We start from the raw sequence: 20,560 nt of genomic DNA, 5'->3' as shown, positions 1-20,560 counted from the left end.
TGTCTTCACATTTCTTCTTGATTGTTTTGAAGTGAGGCATTTTGTGATTTATGAACCTGCTGTTAGGCTGATCTCACATGACCGGATTTGAACTACGCGATCATCACCTGCTCGGATAATCTGGGTTATTCATCTATTTAGGCCTCATGTCCACGGGCAAAATAAGAATTAAAATCCGCAGCGGATCACCCGCACGCGGATCTGCACCCCATTGGAATGCATTGACCATCGACGGGTAGATAAATACCCGCGGATGGTCAAAAAAAGTGAATTTTAAAAATCCTGGAGCATGAAAAAAAATGGACATGCTCCATTTAGGTGCGGGTCTCCCACGGGGACGGCTCCCGCAGGCTTCTATTGAAGCCTATGGAAGCCGTCCGGATTCGCAGGAGACCTAAAATCAGAATAAACTTACCCGCAGCGGACCGTGCAGGTTTTCTCTTCTTCGCGGCCGGATTTTCTTTCTTCGGCCCGTCTGTGTGCCGAGCACATCCGCCGGCCGAAGAAAGAAGATCCGGCCGCGAAGAAGAGAAGACCTGCACGGTCCGCTGTGGGTAAGTTTATTCTTATTTTCAGCCCTCATGTCCGCGGGGCAGGAGGGACCCGCTACGGATTCTCCATGGAGAATCCGTAGCGGGCCTGATTTTCCCCGTGGGCATGAGGCCTTAGAATTTAGAACATTTGCATGTCCACTTACATGAGCGAACAGCGATTTGTAATTTCCACCTGTGTAAATAAAATCTCAACAAGTTCTATTTTTGTGCAGATTTCGCACGGATGGCTTCCATTGACATTGCTGATACCTTGTGGCTACCCGCGTCATCACCTAGTGGCTGCGCAAGAAAAAAGATTTTTTTTTTTTTAAATCTGTAATGTGTATGCCTGACGGCGAGCAGTCGCAGTGATCTGAAATACAGAAATATAATGTTACATGTGGTCGCCAGCCGGGAACAGGAATGGATTCTGTTGCGGGCTCCTGCATGCGGAATCCGACAATTTCGTATGAGACCGGCCTTAGTCTGCACGCTCCATTCATTTCAGTATGGAGGAGTTTTGGAATAGCTCTGCAGCACTTATGGTCCTTTTTACACAGGCTGATAATTATCATAACCTGCCCATGTTAACGACCATTGACCGACAACGATCATTTTGGTCAGCACTCGTTCCCTCCATACCTATTCCAAGACTCCTCCATTCTGAAATGAATGGAACGTGCAGACTAAGGCCGGTCTCATACGAAATTGTCAGATTCCGCATGCAGAAGCCCGCAGCAGAATCAATCCCTGTTCCCGGCCGGCGACCACATGTAACTTTATATTTCTGTATTTCAGATGACGCAGAGTATCTGATATGTGGGGACGACTGATTATTAAACTGATTATTCATCCCCTTGTGCAGCCGATCAATGACAGCTGTACTATGTCATTTACATAGGTAGATATGCAGCCGACCTGCAAGCATTTTTATGCTAGCCTAAACAATACGATCAGAGTAAGAGTTTGCTTGTTCATTCGCCGGTCATTCATCCTCTTACACGGCCCAGTTGTCTGGTTAACAAAAGTTTATAGGAATACTTCGGTGTGATTTCTAGCCCATTTAAAAGGACCATTACTTAATCCCTGTTGGGTGAGAAATGTAGATACAGCTAAATTAACTTGAGCATCTTGCCTAAACAGGGAATTATCAGCTGTCTGTAGAAGAAACTCAGTAGCTAATGGTCATGTGATTACAGCAGCATCTGCACTGTTTTGAAAGGTTTGTGCTGACTTGAGGAAACCTCTGTATTTATCTGTGCCATAAGTCTTGTAAAATATTTGTAAAATTGATAACTAATGTGTTTGGTTTTTTTTGTCTTCAGATCTCTTTTTCAGTGAGGCTATGAAAGTGGTGAGTACGCTTATGTCTTAGACTAAATGTTGTGCTTCAATTGATATTGTCATATGTTGGTTGTACAAACTGTAATTAATAATGAGCACATAGGCAGCACACAAGAGAGTGCTGAACTTGTACCACTTTATTCTATTGATCCCTGGATGTGTCAGTACTTCCCTGCCCCCAACCAAACCTCCTGAATCGAGCTGTATGAAATATGACATTTTATAACATTTCAGCTTCATTTTAAGTCAGCCTGTCTAATTCACAGTGTAAGACTGCGTAATGTTAAAGTGTAACACTGCTTTCTAAAAACTTTTTTGGGCATGTCATAAGGACTTGTCAAAAGATTTGATCACAGGGGGGTCTAACTGCTAAAACCCCCACCAGTTGGTAGAACAAAAGTGGCTGAAGTGCTCATCCCAGTACTGTCCCTGCTCGCAAGTTGAAGACTGGCCCATAAACCTTCTATTGAACCCGCCTTCAGTTAGTGAGCAGTGAACTCTTTAGCCGCTTTTGTTTTAGTGATTGGTGCAGGTTTCAGCACCTAGTCCCCCAGCGAGCAAAACTTTTGACATGTCCCTATGACATTTCAAAAGTTTTTGAAAAGCCCGGTTAAACTTTCAAGGTATTCTGTCATCAGGTTCATCCTTCCGGAACCATGGGCAGCATGAACCTGGGACAGGGATGCCTATTGCCTTTGTGGGTGTTTTAATCTGAAATGCCACAGGGTTTCAGAATAAATACACTTTTTGAAGTTTGCCTCTGAGCTGAGCTTCGAGTCAAGAGGGCGGGCCGCACTGTCCTCTCCCCATCGGCTGCATGAAGACTGACCGCTTTCTTACGATGCACAAAAAGGAAGAGAGCTGTCGTTCTTCATGCTGCGGGTGGGGAAAAGCCAGTGTGGACACCCCCCCCCCCCCCCCCCCAACTCAGCTCAGTTCAAAGTGTATTTATTCTGAAAAACTACAGCATTTTGACTATAACACCCATCCGTGGGGGCTGCCTATGGTTTGGGCAGCATAAATCTGATGCAAGAATCCCTTTTAAATAATTTTCAATTTATTCTAGTATTAATCACTGTATAAAGAAAAGTTATGCAACTTTTTCAGTTCCTCTTCTTTGTCAAGCTCTCTGTTTGCTGTCAGTGAATTGTGACTTTCTTGGTTATGTCCTTATGCCACGGGGTGGTAGTAAGACACAAGTTACAGAATACGATGTCAAAGACTGAGTTACAATTTGGTAAACTTTTTATTTTGAACACATAACTGAGAGAAAACTGTGTTGAGCAGTTTAGGTCACGGTTGAGAAAATATTTGCACTTCACGCTACCGTTATGTAATCCTGACTATCACAAAGTAGGAATGATCACTGCAGTTAGGTGCCTGCTAGGAAATAATATTTCATACTCTGCAGAATCCTAAGAAATGTATTTATAAAACTTTTAGTATTTAGCGTACAATTGTACCAGGCTCGTTCTGGATAGAATTCACAGTCCCAACACTCAGATATTCAAGCCTGTTTGGAATGTCCAGCGTCCCAAAGAATCATGCTTGTTTTGTTACCCTAACAGCAGAACTGCTCAGTTTCTAAAGAGTCATTATAAGTGTGCACTCTATCCAGTTTTTAATAGGGCCGGCCTCACTTACGACTCAATGAAGGTAAATGCTGCAATGTCATTCTGGTACAGCTTGATCCGTTGTCTCCCTATAGCAGTTCTGAATTCTCGCTTCCCACTGTATACGGTGGATGGCAGCATTCCTGTCACCCAATTTGTTGCATTTCACAGACCATTTCTATCGTAACAGTTTAATACCTTCATGGGTAAGCTCCTTAAATTAAAGGGGTTTTCCCTCCGACATCATGACAGCATACATCTGGAGGTTGCTCACCTGCTGGCCTGATGGGACAGGAAAAGGCAGAGCATAAAAGAAGCCTCCCCTCCACCAAACAGTGGATTACGCACGTAAAATTTGGACGCTAATTCTTTTGCGCTAGAATTGAATAATCGAGTTGGGACGCATTAACTTTTCCTATTTTAGACATAATCTATGATTATGTCAAATTTCATGTTTCTACGACATCGGGAAGTGAGAGAATTAGATTCTGTACATAAAATTTGGACGCTAGTTCTTGTGCGCTAGAATTTAATAATCGAGTTGGGACCCCTTTACTTTTCCTATTTTGGGCATAATTTATGCTTGTGCCAAATTTCATGTTTCTACGACATCGGGAAATTGGAGAATTAGTGGCGAGTCAGTGAGTGAGTGAGTCAGTGAGGGCTTTCGTCATATATATATATTAATATTATAAAGTGTGTGTGTGTGTGTGTGTGTGTGTGTGTGTGTGTGTGTGTGTGTGTGTGTGTGTGTGTGTGTGTGTGTGTGTGTGTGTGTGTGTGTGTGTGTGTGTGTGTGTGTGTGTGTGGCGGGCGGGCTCGGTGGAGGAAGCCAGCATTCGGGTGTCAGTAACACTAAGTTACTGACACGGTGTAGTTAATGTAGTGGCTCCAAGCCGCATGGTCCGGGCCGGCCTTTCCTGGAGTGGTCAAAGCGAAGGGTGGGATGGCCACTCCCACTTACCAGGTGAGGCTGGTACCAGGCCTTATAAAGCCTGGGCCTGCAGGTCTTGGGGAGATGTGGGCTGAGAGAGCCAGAGAGACGGCTCAGTGGAGCTAGGAGCCCGGCTAGCCCAGTGTGTGGCTGAGAAGGTCAGAGGTTTACAGGGAGACGCCCCTAACCTCCACATCTAGGTGTGCTGAGACCTCTGCAGGTCTGAGAGCCAGGCTGGCTGTGCACAGCAAGTGTTTGTTTTGCAAGTGAGTAGTCAGGGTCGGTCTATGTCTAGTGAGTGCTCAGACGAGCAGGTGTTTATTTCTGTTTTTACTTTGTTTGCTGCAATAAATCCAGGCAAAGCCAGGACTAAAGAACTTTATTGTTCCGAGTGTCACTGTCTCTGGATGCCCAGGTCGCTATCTTACCCTGACGCTAACCCCTCACACTAATATATATATATAATAAAAATTATACACTATAGCACTCTGATACATGTTTCAGAAGTTGTTTTTTTTGTTGTTTTTTTTTGTTTTTTTTTTTGTGTTTGCCATTGTCCCTGGGTGCCAGTGAATTCATTTTGATGATCTCTAAATATATTTTTGATCGACTGACACCAATTCTCTAGTTCTAGGCAGAAAACGTGCATGCTGCAATTGGTGTAGTATTGGGGGAAAGTCAAGTGAATGTAAACGGCTGTCCATGTGCCATCGTATCACTGATACTGTGTATATATTTGCTTGTTTGCAGTGTTTGGAAGCAAACGATTTAGACTTGGCTTATGGACTCCACAAATTGTTGAATACTGAGGATAACTGGAAGCTGATAGGAAAGCCTCTGAATGAATTTAATTACTAGTAAGTATTTGGGGCCGACTCACAATTCGCTGGTGACTTCTAACGCACTGAACAATATGGCTCCGGTGACTGGGCTTTGCTCTGTCTCTTATATCGTGGGCAGCTGGGGGTCTTCACTGACGTGTATTTCCTTTTGCAGTAGCAAATTCTTCCATATAGTATGTATGATGGAAAATGCTGACACGGCCTTGAAGTGGTACCGAGAGCTGGTCCCATCTGTAAGTTCACGGAGTCAGCTTTACTTAATATGATCTGTTGATGTGAAGCATCCTGGGGTATAATGGGGATTCATTTTTCTTTTGAGCAGCGCTATTATCCCAACTCCAGAGGTTACCAGAAACTCTTTCAAGTGTTGGAGATGGAGGATCGACTAGAGCTCATACCTGAACTCTGGCATGGTAAGTAAGGGCTTATCTCTAATGCCGCACTGTATTCGGTGCAGTCATATTTAATGTCTTTGACGTCTGCAAAGGTTCAGCTAATTGTATGCATTTTTGATTAGTCCATTAGTGATGGTGCATTTTGTAAGGAGTGTCTGCGCTATATGCATTAAGTTATACTGCTGCTTTAACGTTTTAGAACACCTTCCATTTTTCCAGCCATTTTTTTACATTAGCACAATTTCAAATCCAGCAAATAATGTAAAAAAGTTAAAAACATAAAAAAAGATTAAGAGCTGTTTTCACATATTGGATGATTTAATCCCCACATTATTGGTCTACAGGAAACTCCTCTCATACTGGACAGGGTAAACCTGGTTTCAGTAGTCCTGCCATTCCTTCCATACCTCATTTTCCAGGCTTATTGTTTCGTATTATGGCTGAAGCTGATCGGCCCGGACGATCGGATACCTGATCAGCTATGCTCTTTCCTTGAAATACACAATAATATCACTTTCTACGCATTAAAATGGATTACGCTTACAGAATGCATACGATCTACCAAAGACTGTATATCTCCCACCCCACCAATGTTCATAAGACTGTCGGTATTTATATGGGGCTCCTCATGCTCTAAATTGAAGCTATCCACTCTACAGAGACTCAAAGACCAAGTTGGAATGGCTTTATCAGATTGTAAACTTTAGTTTTTGGCGGGCCAACTGAGAAATCTAAAACCCTGGTTTATGAAGGAGCAATTGCCCCTTGCAGGCCACTACCTAGCTGGGAGAGTGATGGGGTAAGGACTTGTTTAACTTTCTGAAACTCCTGGAACGGACTAAGCCAGGGGTCCCCAACTCCAGTCCTCAGGGACCACCAACATGTCATGTTTTCAGGATATCCTATGGTAAGAACTCCTGTGACAATGTGTGAGGCACCGACAATAATTACATCAGCTGTGCAACACTGAGGAAATCCTGAAAACATGACCTGTTGGGGGTCCCTGAGGATTGGAGTTGGGGAACCCTGGACTAAGCCATCCGCCTTACTACCACTACACAAATTAGCCCTGTGTGTTTGGCGCATTACTGAGAATATTCAACATTTCAAAGACTTATCAGACCTCCAACTGTGGCATGATGCTGCTCTACCCTCCTTACACCCCATACCGGACTGCAGGCACTGGACTACGTTAGGAATAAACACACTGGGAGATCTATATGGGAATATTCTGCTCATGTTCTTCATCCAATTATGCAAAAAAACACAGGCACCTCAGCTCCAGCTGTTCAGGTATTTCCAATTACACCATGCGCTAAACGCTCAATTCCCTCCTGCCCTAACACAAATATAGAACTACCCCGCCATAGGTATATTAAAATCTCAAGGACCTAAGTGCTTAATCTCGATTTTTAAACACACCTCTACTCTCAGCCATAACCCATTAGCCGTATATGACAAATGGAAGGCCCACATCTCTACGGTATCGCCAGAAGACTGGCAGGATGTGATGGACTCGCACCTAACTGTATTCCCAGCTGTTTAACCCCGGTTAGATGACATAAAATGGGCATGATCCCCATGCCTGCATGTCATAGATGTCACCAGCTAAATACAAGATTCTGGCACTTAATATGGGAATGCCCTCATATCATAGAATTCTGGGCAGATATTTTTACCTTTTTATCTTCACTTCTATGCCTCCCCGTTAGTTTGATCTAATAGCCAGGAAGGCAATTGCTATGAGCTTGATGGCTGTGGAGTCGCCCTCTGTCTCGGTTTGGGGGTGATTGGTGGATGCAATAATTCCTTATAAAAAAATATCAACAAAGGGGATACCCTAATAAATTTTAAAAAAATGTGGGGACCATGGCTCAGCTTGCACCGAACACTTTAAATGGACTCCCTGAAACCGATACATTACGTATTCTATGACAAAGAGGTAAGAACACATAAAATCAATATGATTGTTGAAATGTTTATTGAAATTCACGTTAACAGATTTAGTTCAATTCTTTTCAGCCTAAAAAGAAGAAATCCTTTCTTCTCTTCCGTTTTTGAAAAAGAAATATTGTGCAGAATATACAGAATTATGCTTCTTGTACCAAGTTTGCAATATTTTAAATAAAACAAAGTTAAAATAAAAAAATAAATAAAAATATGAAATTTTAACCTGAAACGCAGCAATAGTCTGCATTTATGATTTTAACCAAAGGGCTTTTTTTCAGGGAATGTATCAAGGACAGCTACTTGGCAGCACAGAATTCAAATTATGGTTTGAAGATGGATGCAAACTATACCTACAGGTGTATCAACTTTTGTAGATTACTTTCAAACCATATGATTTTGCTCTTCCTAGCAAAACACATTGCTATCATAATGGCAAGAAAAAGAGCATTAACCAGAGAAGACAAGCAGACATTTGTAACCCTTAGAAATGTAGGGCTGTCGTACAGGGAAATGGCCAAGAAAGCCAAGGTGGAAGTCAGTAGTTTTCTATACAATTAAAAGGCACTTGGAAACTTGAGGAAACTGACAGAAAGCGGTCGGACAGACCCAAGGACGCTACAAAATCAGATGGCAAGTTTTTGAGAGTCTACAGTCTGCATGATGGACGTCTCACTGCACAAAATCTGCAAGCACAGCTTAATGCTGCAAAAAATAAGTTTTTCCATTTCATCTGTGAAGCGAAGACTTCTATCTGCAAGTTTGAGAGGGAGAGTATCGATAAGAAAGCCGTTGCTAAGATTACAAAATTTTAAAAAATGGCTTGCCTGGGTGAAGCAGCAACCCCAAAGGACTACGGAAGAGTGATGGAAGGTCTTAAATTTGACATTTTTGGTACATTACACATGGTTTTTATACATTGTTGAAAAGGTGAAAAGAGATCTACTGAGTGTGTCACACCAACTGTCAATTTTGGAGGTAGTGTGATGTTCTGGGGCTCTTTTGCTGGATCCAGAGTTGGCAACTTGTATAGAGTGCCTGGCACACTGGACAAAAATGGCTACCATAGCGCTACGGTAAATCCATGCTATACCTTCTGGTGTACTCCTAGTTGATCAGGGGTGCATATTGCAGCAAGACAATGATCCAAAACATACTTCTAGGTCATGTCAGAACCATTTATGAAGACAAGAAGAATGCGGTATCAAAGATTGGAATGGTCTGCGAGTCTCCAGACTTAAACCCCATTGAGCTTGTTTGGGATGAACTAGACAGAAGGGTGAAAGCAAAGCAACCTACAAGTGCAGAACATTAGTGGGAACGTCTGCAACAATGTTGGGAAGAAACTTCTGAAGAATATCTGAATGTAACTGTAGAAAGAATGCCTTGATTGTGTAGAGCTGTTATATCAGCTAGAGGGACGACTGTGAGGAGTCACAAAACTAGATTTAATTGGTGAAAAGGTTAATCCGTTGTTTTTATTCATCCTAACTTGTTTAGTTGTTCTCTGCTTTCATTTCAAGGTACATTTCAGATATTAAACTTTTTAATAATGAAAAAACAGAAAAATGAATGTGTTCTAAAGCTTTTGACTATTGGTGTATGTACAATGCCTACTCCGCCACAGGATGCTCTATGCGTATTTTTGTGTATTTTAACAGTTTGTTTTTTTTTTCTTTACCACCAGATGTCAAACAGTTTGGTCATGGTTTCACAGACCACTTGGCTGAAGAGGTCCTGTACTTGATGGCAAGCAGAAAACAGAATGCAGAGGTATATATTTTATTGTATACCCTTTTGATATAAAAGTACAATCCCAGAGGAGCATGGATGGCCTTATAAGTGTCCACACTCACCTTCTTGGTGCTCTCCCTAAGGAGAGAGGTTACCCCTCCCAACTCGCGTCACAGGCCTCTCACTAGCCAGGATAGAATCCTGCTGCACACCAATGAGGGGCAACCCCCCCTCCCCCAGTCATTGCTCTACAGACCTGTATAAAGGGTCTGACATTGATTTGAAGAAATGCTGCCATCCAATAGGTGGCGCTACAGAGGTATTGTTCCATCTTCCTTATTTGCATATTCCCAGAGGAGCATGGGTGGCCTTTAAAAGTCTCCTCACTCACCTTCTTGCTGCTCTCCCTAAGGAGAGATGCTACCCCTCCCGAGGTACCATCTTGAAATGCGTCAGTTTTAACAGTGGCTGCTTGAGCCGACATAATAGGCACTTCCTGTGTCCTGCAGCGCATTGATGTATACAGAGACAGAATGAACAAAGTCCTCTCATTATAGTAAGAGAGACTTAAAGGGGTTGTCTCAGTTATGTAAAATGCATCTTATTGGGATGCCTAAGGTGAAAAATAACAAAACAGCTGATAGTCCCCTCCCTGCTCATCTCCACTGCGTGTTTGTGATCTGTAAACCTACTACTGCATCCAATAACGGCGTTCCACAATAATCGCTAAGCGCTCTCATTGGCTTCAGCAGTTTGTTTGGAGAAGGCTCATACTGACTACAATCTGTAAATATGACGTCTCCAAAGAGAGCCGGAACTGCTGGTGGTGGAGGCGTGGCGAGCATCAGCGGTTTTGTTATCTTACACCATGGGGGACCCATTAAGATGCACTTCACATACCTGAGACAACCCCTTTTAAGCCACTCTTACTCTAATGAAATGACTTGGCTCATTCTGTCCCAGTCTATACAGCTATTGTGCTGCTGAAGACCTGAATGAAGCACGATAATAACTATACACACACAGATGAAGCACGATATTAACACTGTGCACACCTGGATAAGGCTGTGTTCATATCTGTTTCAGAGGCTCAATTTGGGAGCGACTGTTGTAGATCTGTGCAAACCTCTGGACAAAATAGTGTAGCATGCTGCACTATTTTGTCTGGAAAATGCCAGAGGACAGAACAGTAGTGGGATGAATCTCATTATAATCAGTGGGATCTTTCCAGTGACATTTGGTTTTGTCATAGGATGGAGCTGTTCTTTGTACGGATTCGGTCTTCCTGCTCCTAAAAAGGAGCCGTCATACTGAAACCCAAACACAGATCTGATCAGAGCTTTAGGCTGTAGTTATACTATGTAACTATACCTTACGTAGCTCCAAGTTATGAGTAAGCGCTTATTTTTGCTGCTGCTGCTATTTGCCTGCTGTGTGAGTAGCAAATGAGTCTATTGTTTTCCTTTGTCTGATCCTTCCTTAGCTCCAAGTTGCCTTTGCCGATGTTGCCACAACTATAAACTCTGCATATAAATTAAGTGAGAACCATAAAACTCCAATGAAGGAATCCGCGGCTGCATTCGGGAATATAGCTATACTGCTGGCAAGAGCTGGAAGATTAGAGGAAGCTTGGTAAGAGGTTTGCTTGCACAGTTCCAGTGTTCAATAATCTTCATAATTTCTTCCAGGAGTTTAAAATGCAATTAAATGCAGTTCTCCTACTTTGCAATGTAGATTCCGATGAACACGTGGTCCTGAACTAGTAGCATAGCTACAGTGAAAAACAAATGGCTCACTGTGGTCTTCACTCCTCATGTACAGCAGCTTTGTGAAGGCTTTCCCTTTAAATCTTAGTTGCTTGTACTACAGTCACCTTTTTGCTTGGATGCTTTCTCTGCATTGGAACCTGCTTCCGATCAGTCTTGGTCAAGCCTGTTGGCTCACATTGCATTTGTCTTCCATCCTCTGTTAGTTTATTACTCTGATCTTATCGCTCTCGCACAACAGAGACTGCAATGAAAATTTGCCTAGGCTGCTGTAATCACAGGACTTTATTATGTTAAATAGACACATAAAACCACTTGTAATTTCTTGTTAGAGCTAAACTAGCCTAAATACATTACCCAATCTGCAACTGGCATCAGCAGTAAATAAACTGAAGGCTAGATGTAATTCAAGTCTCCTTTTACTTTACCTTGTATTCAAATGAATGGCGTGTGCACAGGGGCGATTTTAATATCTTTAGATGGCCTGGTGCACTGGTATTATAATGATGCCCACTTTCTGTCCCCAAACTTTTCTGTCGCTGTAAAATAAGTCATACTTTCCTAACCCAGCACGCTGCCTGCCCCGTACAACTTTCCTGTGGCCTCAACGCATTTCTAGGTCCAGCAGTCACGTGCTCATCTAGGCAGTACTGAGACCAGTCATTGGCTGCAGTGCTCACACGCTTAGACACGTGATGAGAGACTGTGGGACCGGTGTGGCGGGGCACGGAATAGCTACTTTTCAGCTGTTAGAAGTGGTCTTGCTGTCAGGGGATCCGGTGTAGATGCACCATTTGCTCTACTGTTAAAAGTAGACCTAATCCTCAGCCTGCAAGTGAATAAAGCTAATAACTCTGTGTTGAACCCTTTCCAATCCACTGTCTGACGTCTGAAGACATTCTGATTAAAGGCTGTACAGCTCCGATGTTAAAAGACGTCCAGCAGGGTATTCTTGCTGCATATTACTGGCCGATCTGTTGTCGGGGGCCCTCCAGCATGTCACATACCACAGTACCGGCTCTAGCCAGCAGATGGCGCCATTGTATAATGGCAGAAAGCGAAAGCCCCCTAGGAAACCTTGAATCCAAAATTGGATTGTAAAGGGTTAAATTTGTAATCTAGAATTAAAAATTGATTACAGGAGTTGTATTTTATACATTCCACTGAAACTCAAGTTTGCAGACACTTCACATTAAATATTGCTTTTCATACAGTCCTCTAATATTTTAAGGAAGTATCCCGAGTGAAATTAATCCAACTATTAGCACTGTCAGATCAGCGCTCAGACTTGGAGGCGCATCATACCATGATTTCTTCTGGCAGAGTTTCCACTACAGAGAAATCTTCATAATCTGCCCCTCGCACTGTACGCAAATGAGCCGCAGACTGTCTGGTAGACGGGCCGCTCGGGTCAGAATCCTCCTGTGCTTCTGTTCTTGGTTTACCTCAGCCCTCCTACCCTTGCTCAATGATTGACAGCTTCCTTCTGCAGCCATTAATCAAGAGGGGCTGATAATGACTGAGAGCAGAAGCACAGGACAAGTCTGAGCGGAGCGGCCCGTCCATTGGACAGTCTTGGACTTGTTTGCATACAATGCGCAAAGGAAGACTTCTCTGTGATGGAAGCGCTGCCGGATTTCATTATGGTATGATGCCCCTCCGCCAATAGTTGGGTTGATTTCACCTGACCGACCTCCGTTAAGAGTTTCATTTTGGTTCCTTGTTGATAATTGCATCATATCCAAAAGTGTTTCATGAAGCAGAGTAAAGCCTGATGACAGATTGCCAGGGAATCGTTGAGTTGGGGGTTCAGTACACTGCAAGCCATGGTAATTCTGGTTATTACAAGGATAGTGCTGGCATCAGATCACTTGGTGGTATAGGAACCCATAAGACGTCATTCAGCAACTATGAGTTCAATGAAGTAATCGGATGGACTGAACAGGGGATGGTTGTGTGAATCTCCGCTGGAAGCAGAAGCAGAACCCTTGAATTTATTTGTTGGAAAGCAGCAGCAGTTAAAGTTATCAGAGGCTGAAACATAAGAACTAAAAACAGCCGGCAGATGTTAGATGCCAGATTGATATTGGGGCTTTTGGTCTTGTACTGGAAAACTGATGGGCAGCAGTCACATAATTGGAGCAGTCACATGATTATAATAGTATCTCCGTCATGCTCCGCCCCTACGTGATCCGTATAAAATACAGCATGTCTATTCTATCTGGGGTGTTGCTGTAAATGTAATAATCCTAAAATCAACTTTTGCAACCTTCATATCTGTAACTTTTTTAAACCAGTATTAAATGATTTTTATAATTATTTGGTGATTTCTAAAATTTATATTTATTTATTTTTATTTCCCTTTTGGTTACAGGAGAATTCTCAAGTCTCTGAAAATGAAGCATCTTATTCCCCAGTGAGTACTAGTAAAATCCGCTATAATATATTGGGTGTCTATAGTTTTGAAAGGCCGATACTGATATCTGCGGGTTCCATGCAAGCTTTTTCTAAAGATAAAGTTCACCAACTATTCCAGGTGGATTCTCTGAACAACGGACCTTTTCACAGCGGGAGAATATTTCTGTGAGGTGCAGCTTGATCTGCTGCTACAGATTTCTGCTCCATAATCTCTATCTATCTAATCTATCTAATCTATCTAATCTATCTAATCTATCTAATCTATCTAATCTATCTAATCTATCTAATCTATCTAATCTATCTAATCTATCTAATCTATCTAATCTATCTAATCTATCTAATCTATCTAATCTATCTAATCTATCTAATCTATCTAATCTATCTAATCTATCTAATCTATCTAATCTATCCGCAGTTTTTGGTGCAGCTTTGCTCCTTTAGGCACGTCTTGCAGAAATATTCGGCACATGTGAAAGGTCCCTGAGGCTATGGTCACATCTGTCCTAACGCCCCAGACTAAATAACGCAACATTCCTGTGTTATTCTGGCCAGAAAAATACCGGAGGGCAGGATAAAGGCGGGATAATAGTCAATGGGGTCCATCAGGAACAGTTTGCCGTCATCATTGTATAGACCCAGTATTCTGTTTTTTTGTTCCCATGACTGTGCAAAAAACTGAATACCAAATGGAAGCCTGTATGATGCAGTTTTTCCCATGTGTCAATGTGAAGTTTTCTCAGCTTGGCTTCAGAAGGCGGAGGTGCTGTCAAGCGTACTTGTAATGAACCAGCAGACAGTCCTGATTAGTGTCTCCTTGCGTTGGCCCACCCTCAATACTCTAATCAATCATCTACTCCTCCATTAAGGTGCTTTTAAATTGAACGATTATCATTCAAAGGAGTGAAAATGAACGTTTCTATCTAAGCACGAGCCAACGGCAAACTATAATCATTCACTTTTCATTCTACCGCTTTCTGCCATACAGTACCATCATTGGCGCGTTCACTTAGTGTTCGGTTTATCCAGCACTCGTTCAGTCCTTCTCACTTATACAGCAAATGTGAAAGACTGAACGATTCTCATTTGAGCGAGCCAATGATTTATCTACGCGTCTAAACAGGCCGCACGAGAGCGAACAAAGAACCGGTGACGTCACTCACTCGGTTTGCTCATTCAAACTATCAGCTTGTCTAAAAGGACTGTAAGGGTCCTCCTACACGAGACGATTCTCATTTGAAGGAGTGAGTGTCGTCACCGCTCGCTCGTTTGCTCTCCCGCAGCCTGTTTATATACAGGCAGACGCATCGTTGGCTCGTTCGAATTGTTCAGTGTCTCACATTTGCTGTAGAAGTGAGAAGGACTGAACGAGCGCTTGTTAAACCGAACGGTAAGTGAACGCGCCAACGATGGTCTCTGTCTGCAGAAGATGAACGACAGATGAAAAGTAAACGATTATTGGTCGTCGTTGGCTCGGGTTTAGATTGAGCGATTATCGTTTGAATGATGACTGTTGTGTCTCAAAGCACCTTAAGTCATGCAGATCTCTTCTCCCTACCGCAGCAGTGTAGGATCTTACATTGGAGAGACCCAGCAGTGCTGCTCTGTCAGGCTCAGGTCTAGCGATCTACTTTCCTGTGTTATTAGGCAGCCATCACCCCTCGCTCTTTCTGCCGCTCTGGTGTGAGTGTGTGAGACCTCTTGACATTCATGCCCGATGGCTGTTCTTCGGTGAGTGCGAAGATTCTGAACTATTTATATTATTTCATATTCCAGGTCAAATGTAATAACGGAGCTTTTAGATGGTGCTAAAGCTGCAGGCAGTAGCGCTAAGGCTGTAGATCTGGTGCAGCTGGCGGCCAGCTTCAGCTTACCGGATACAACGCAGATTGCTGAGCGGGTGCTGAAGGACTTCACCCTGACAGAAGAACAAAGGTAAACTATGCTGTTTGATACAATTGTAAAGAGGAAAGGTGGCCTTATGAGGACCCTCCTGTCTCTAATTTAATACATTTGCTGAATTGGCAAAGTTGGCTGTAAGGGCCAGTTACTTTGCATTGCTGCTAGGGGAGTATGGCTCTTTACATATAACACATGATGGAGCATTGTTTGGCAGAAGCCAGTGAGTCGTGTTTAGCCTACTGCCTCCGTGACATGCCATAATGCCTGAAGCCCCATTTAGACAGATAGAATATTGCTCGAAATTCGTTATGATGATAAAAGTGAGCGGTGGTTTTGCTGACCTTTTTTTTTCCCCTAACGAGAATCGTTGGAAAATGTCGGGCTTTTCACTCGTCGTATTATCATCGTGTGGTGTTTGCATTGAGAACTCGCCTAAAATCGCTGGACGATGTCATTTTGACCAAACGAAAAGCAAACGGCCAAACGATGAACGAATCATTAATGAAAACTGAACGACGGGCCTCCTTTGGTCCTATTGATATCGGATATTCTCCATGGCATACTGTCTACTAATGTCTGACACACTTCTGCTGGTATTTCATATTGCAAACGTCCAGTGAGTTCTCACCCAAAATATGGACGCTGTTCATATTTCCTGATTCGACATTCCAGGTCGTCCCAAAGATGTTCAGTAGGGTTCAGGTCAGGACTCTGCAGCCGGTCCAATCGTGGAACATCTCCTCAAACCAACGACCAGACGCTTTGTCTTGTTGGAAGTATAGCCAACCATTCCCAGGGTATTAGCACATTATTGTATAGGATGTCAAGGTACACCTCTGTGTTTATGGTTCATGTCACTACATCCGACGGACCGAGACCATGCCACATAAAACATCCCAGACCGTAACAAAACCTCCGGCGTACTTACCTGTTGGTACAACACAGTCAGTCAAATGTATTCCCCAGGTGTCCTCCACACCCAGATACATCCATCTGATCTGAAGATGGAGTAGTGGGATTCTTTATTTCATAGAACGGTCTTCCATTGCTCAATGCTCCTTGCAGCATTGTAGATGGGCTGAAGGCATTACATCGTGCTGCAGGAGCGATCAAAGCATCGCTAGTTGTTGTGCCCTAGCTGGACTAAAAAGGAAAAAAAAGTAATAATCAGAGCAAGAAAGCTTGTTACTTTTTTTTTTTTTTAATAATAATAAAAGGTAAAAAAAAAATCCCTTTTGCCATTTTTTTACAATAAAATCTCAATACTAAAACAAAAAAAAAAACGTATTTGGCATCGCTGCATCCATAACATTCCGATCTATCAAAGTAACGCATTATTTACCCTGCATGGTGAACGTCTTCCGTAAAAAATAAAAGATAAAAAAGCTAGAAATGCGCTTTTTTAATCACCCTGTCTCCAAAAAAAAAGCCATCAAAAAGTTGTATGTATTCCAAAATAGTACCAACGCAAACGACAGGACGTCCCGTAAAAAATGAGCCCTCGCACAACTGAGTCGAAACGTGCAATAAAAGTAGTACAGCAAAAAAAAAACTACATAATTTTGGTATGGTAGTAATCGTACTGACCCATAGGGTAAAGTTATCATGCCATTTTTGTTGCAGTTTGTGCGCCGTACAAACAAAACGTACCGAAAGATGGCGGAGTGTCGTTTATTTCTTTTTTTTTTTTCATTTTACGGCAATTGGAATTTTTTGTAACCGTTTTTCAGTACTTTATGGGGTACATTAAGTAGTACCATTGTGTTAGGGAAATCATCAGAGATTTCTTAGCGTGTTTCATTGCCTAGTCCAAATTATATGAAGTCGTGTACACGAGTCACTGACACATGCATCATCCCACAATGAAGCTCCTCTGCGTTTATTACAAAGCAGACAATGTATATAGAAGTTCTCTTACGTACGATCAGAAATCCATGCCCCCTGTAATCATGAGAACTCCTGATTGGCCCTAGGTGCTAATGGTCTAACATATGTTAACACCTCAAGGCGTGTCACTCCTCCAAACACGTAATTCCCAGGAATAGAAACTAGATCCTGTATCTTCTATACGTATGGAGCGTTAGACATCTCTGGTTATCCTTAGACATTCCTAAGTCCTGACCGGATATGGGGGAGGAGGAGCATACATCTATCTATATACTAGTGTACAACATGAACTGAGTTAACCATTTAGATCCTGTTATCCACTAAAGAGGAAGATACATGTATTATTACTATAACAATTGATAAATACAGCTCATCCCCCAAAAAAACAAAGTTTTTTTTAAAAGGGGGGAAGAAAAAACGAAAGTGGAAAAAGGGCTGCGTCATTAGGTGGGTAATGTTCAGTACAGCTTCTTAGTTATATGGGACCAAAATATGAAGCCCATAGACTTCTATAAGGTGCTACTATACTTGCATATATCTCTGATTCTATAAGCATTGCCTCCTGTGTAAAGGCCCGCTTAGACGCATAGATTATCGGTCAAAATTAGTTAAAAGGGGGGAAAGCGAGCGATAATCGTTGCGTGTAAACGTGCGCCCATCATGCACACTTTGTTAATAATTCGTTCGTTTTCTTTCAGTCCGCTTAAAAGCCATCGTTTGGCAGTTCGCTTTTCGTTTGCTTTAAATGAAGTTCGTTCAGTCATTGAGCAGTTTGTGGGGAGTGGTTCATCGTTTGGCGGGGCGGACATTTTACACGTCTAAAGGCAGAGCGATTGGCTGTCAGGAGTACAACGCTTCGATTTTTACCCTCCCAACTACTTCTGTGCACTCAAGCTGATCACACACGCGTTTTTCACAGCCAATGCATTTTTTTTACCTTTACTGATGCACACGCCCTTCCAACAAACTGCCGTTCAATTATCGTTTAATGTAAACGCTACACGACGATAAAAGAACTGAAATTCCCGTCCGCCTCGTCCATTTTTTCAACGATAATCGTTAAGTTTGAACGGTCGTCTTTAAAAGCAAAACCATCGCTCACTTTTGATCGCTAAAACGAATTTTGAGTGATAATCGTTGCGTCTAAATGGACCTTAAGGGCTCTGTAATATGGCGCACAATACAGGGCTGCATGAAAGGGTCAGAAAACAGCCATTATAAGGATGTTATACTGTGTTGGATAGTCGCCACTTCTACTGATCTTCATGAGATACAGCCAGGGGAAAGTGCATTCATTGTATGTGATCTCTGTGATCTGCTCCTTACATGTAAGACCCACCTTCTGTATGTTTTACAGGATAACCTTAGAAGACCTGACCCCACGCAGCGGCAGCAACAGCAATAGCGACAGCAGTAGTAGTAGTGACAACGATTAAGGCTGAAGAAAAGAAAGAAGAAAAATACTTTTTTACGTGCATTTATTATCCACTCCCAGAATTTACAATCCTGAAGCTTTAAAGTGGTTCGCCAAGGGAGATAAGTAAAAAAAAAAAAATCCAACTCTGTTAAAACAACTTCCCCATCCTCCCCCTCAGTGATCCAGTGCTGCAGCCCCACAGTTCTCCCGGCATCACAATACACGTGACCACGGAGTGCAGCAGGCAGGTGCTAGGAGTTTCAAAACGAGAACCGTGGGGCTGCCGCACTGGGGAAAAGAACAGGAATGTACTGCACCTTTAATAAACTGGTATCACACCTAGTCAACCACTGTAATCTTTTATGTCATACTACACAGTGTACAATATATGCCACTTATGTGCACATAAACAGTTGTGTGACTTTGTAAATACATGACTTCTTTTCTACTGCTTCTAAGTTCCTGCGTTTATACGCCAGAGTTTCATACTCAATGCTACAGCCTACAGCAAAATCTTTGAGTTCCCCTGTCTCTTCTCTTTGGTGTTAAATACGTATATAGACTAGCTGATATACCTGGCTTCGCCCAAGTGAATTTGGTACCAGTGTTTGCATGGAAAATTTTATGAAGTCGTGGTTACTTCAGAGGAACCAAGGAATACAATATGTAAACACATAGAGGAGCGTTAGATTCTCTTCAGACTGCATGTACCGATGTCCCGCTGCAGAATGTGCCACCCTCCCACTCTCCTCACTTTTAACCCTTAAAGGGAACGCCTCTTTTATTCAAATTTAACCCAAGACTGCTACATCCCTACAGTCCATGACAGCTTCCTTATGTACTTTACCGCCTTTCAGTATATACACACAGAGGTCAGTTATAGTCTCCTCAGTATATACACACAGAGAGGTGAGGTAGATTTTCCTTAGTATACAAATTATTTCCCTAGCCTTTATGGTTTTTGAGGAAAGAACTCTTATGTATGGTGGATTTTCACGCTTAGAATTGAATATTGAAGCTGCGACCCCTTTGCTTTTCCTATTTAGGTCGTAAAGAATGGTCGTGCAAAATTTCACATTTGAGCGCATGGAGGTGCCATTAGAATAAACAAATGTAGTAAGAGGCTTGCATCTCTTAATATAGTTGCAGGAATGCGAGGTGCATGAAACACTGGCCTCAGAATGTGTTCAAGACAGAATTGATGGAAGACAATGCCCTTCTGAAAGAAAAACAAAGCCAACATCTAAGCAGAAAACAATGCAAGAAGTGACATCTAGAGTTTGTTGAGAGACCCCCCGACACGACAGGTGTGACCTGAGGTCTGACTGAAGGGCAGTGTCTGACAGCCCTGGAACACATGCCGTGGAATAATTCTTAGGTTTGTGACGGCTTTCCTTGCAATCCAAGACTAGATAGAATGACCTTGGCGAGCCTCATCGTAGTCTAACACTCCATGTTCTGTATGAAACTGGAATTGGATTCAGGCTGTATAACTCAGCATGGACTACATACATGCAGGCTCCAAATGTGTAAACCACTTTCCCTTACAATGCGTATAAATGATGAGTGGGTCACTCCACCAGGTGAATAAACAGAGAGTCTAGCTCAGGTCTTTTATGCCTTCAACTTCATCCACGTCTGATAAATCCTATTCCTTACCTAAATAGTCACATACTAATTAAGAGTCTGTTCACCAGCGGGTCCTGAGTCACTTGGAATAAATAAAATGTCATCAATGTTAAACTGTATATTAGCTCCAGCTGCAGGAAGACCTAGCTACACATCTGGTTATACATTATTAGGAAATTATAGTACCAGTGTGTCTAGCTCC

General features: G+C 42.5%; 1 protein-coding gene across 1 annotated transcript in view; it reads left to right on the top strand.

Moving 5' to 3' along the window:
* The window catches only part of PTCD3 (pentatricopeptide repeat domain 3), a 38,317-nt gene extending 19,156 nt beyond the window's left edge, over positions 1-19,161 (top strand). Inside the window, exons 16-24 of the mRNA XM_066572988.1 lie at positions 1,859-1,887; positions 5,175-5,281; positions 5,421-5,499; positions 5,589-5,679; positions 9,296-9,381; positions 10,826-10,974; positions 13,483-13,524; positions 15,300-15,458; positions 18,670-19,161. Coding sequence (XP_066429085.1) covers positions 1,859-1,887; positions 5,175-5,281; positions 5,421-5,499; positions 5,589-5,679; positions 9,296-9,381; positions 10,826-10,974; positions 13,483-13,524; positions 15,300-15,458; positions 18,670-18,748 — 821 coding nt within the window. The 3' untranslated portion in view covers positions 18,749-19,161. The remainder of the gene's footprint in view (positions 1-1,858; positions 1,888-5,174; positions 5,282-5,420; positions 5,500-5,588; positions 5,680-9,295; positions 9,382-10,825; positions 10,975-13,482; positions 13,525-15,299; positions 15,459-18,669) is intronic.
* The last annotated feature ends 1,399 nt before the right edge of the window (positions 19,162-20,560 follow it).

The sequence above is a fragment of the Eleutherodactylus coqui genome, chromosome 7 (assembly GCF_035609145.1).
Source record: "Eleutherodactylus coqui strain aEleCoq1 chromosome 7, aEleCoq1.hap1, whole genome shotgun sequence".
Classification (NCBI taxonomy): domain Eukaryota; kingdom Metazoa; phylum Chordata; class Amphibia; order Anura; family Eleutherodactylidae; genus Eleutherodactylus; species Eleutherodactylus coqui.
Note: the sequence above shows the minus strand (reverse complement) of the source record. Positions and strands in the feature narration are given on the sequence as shown.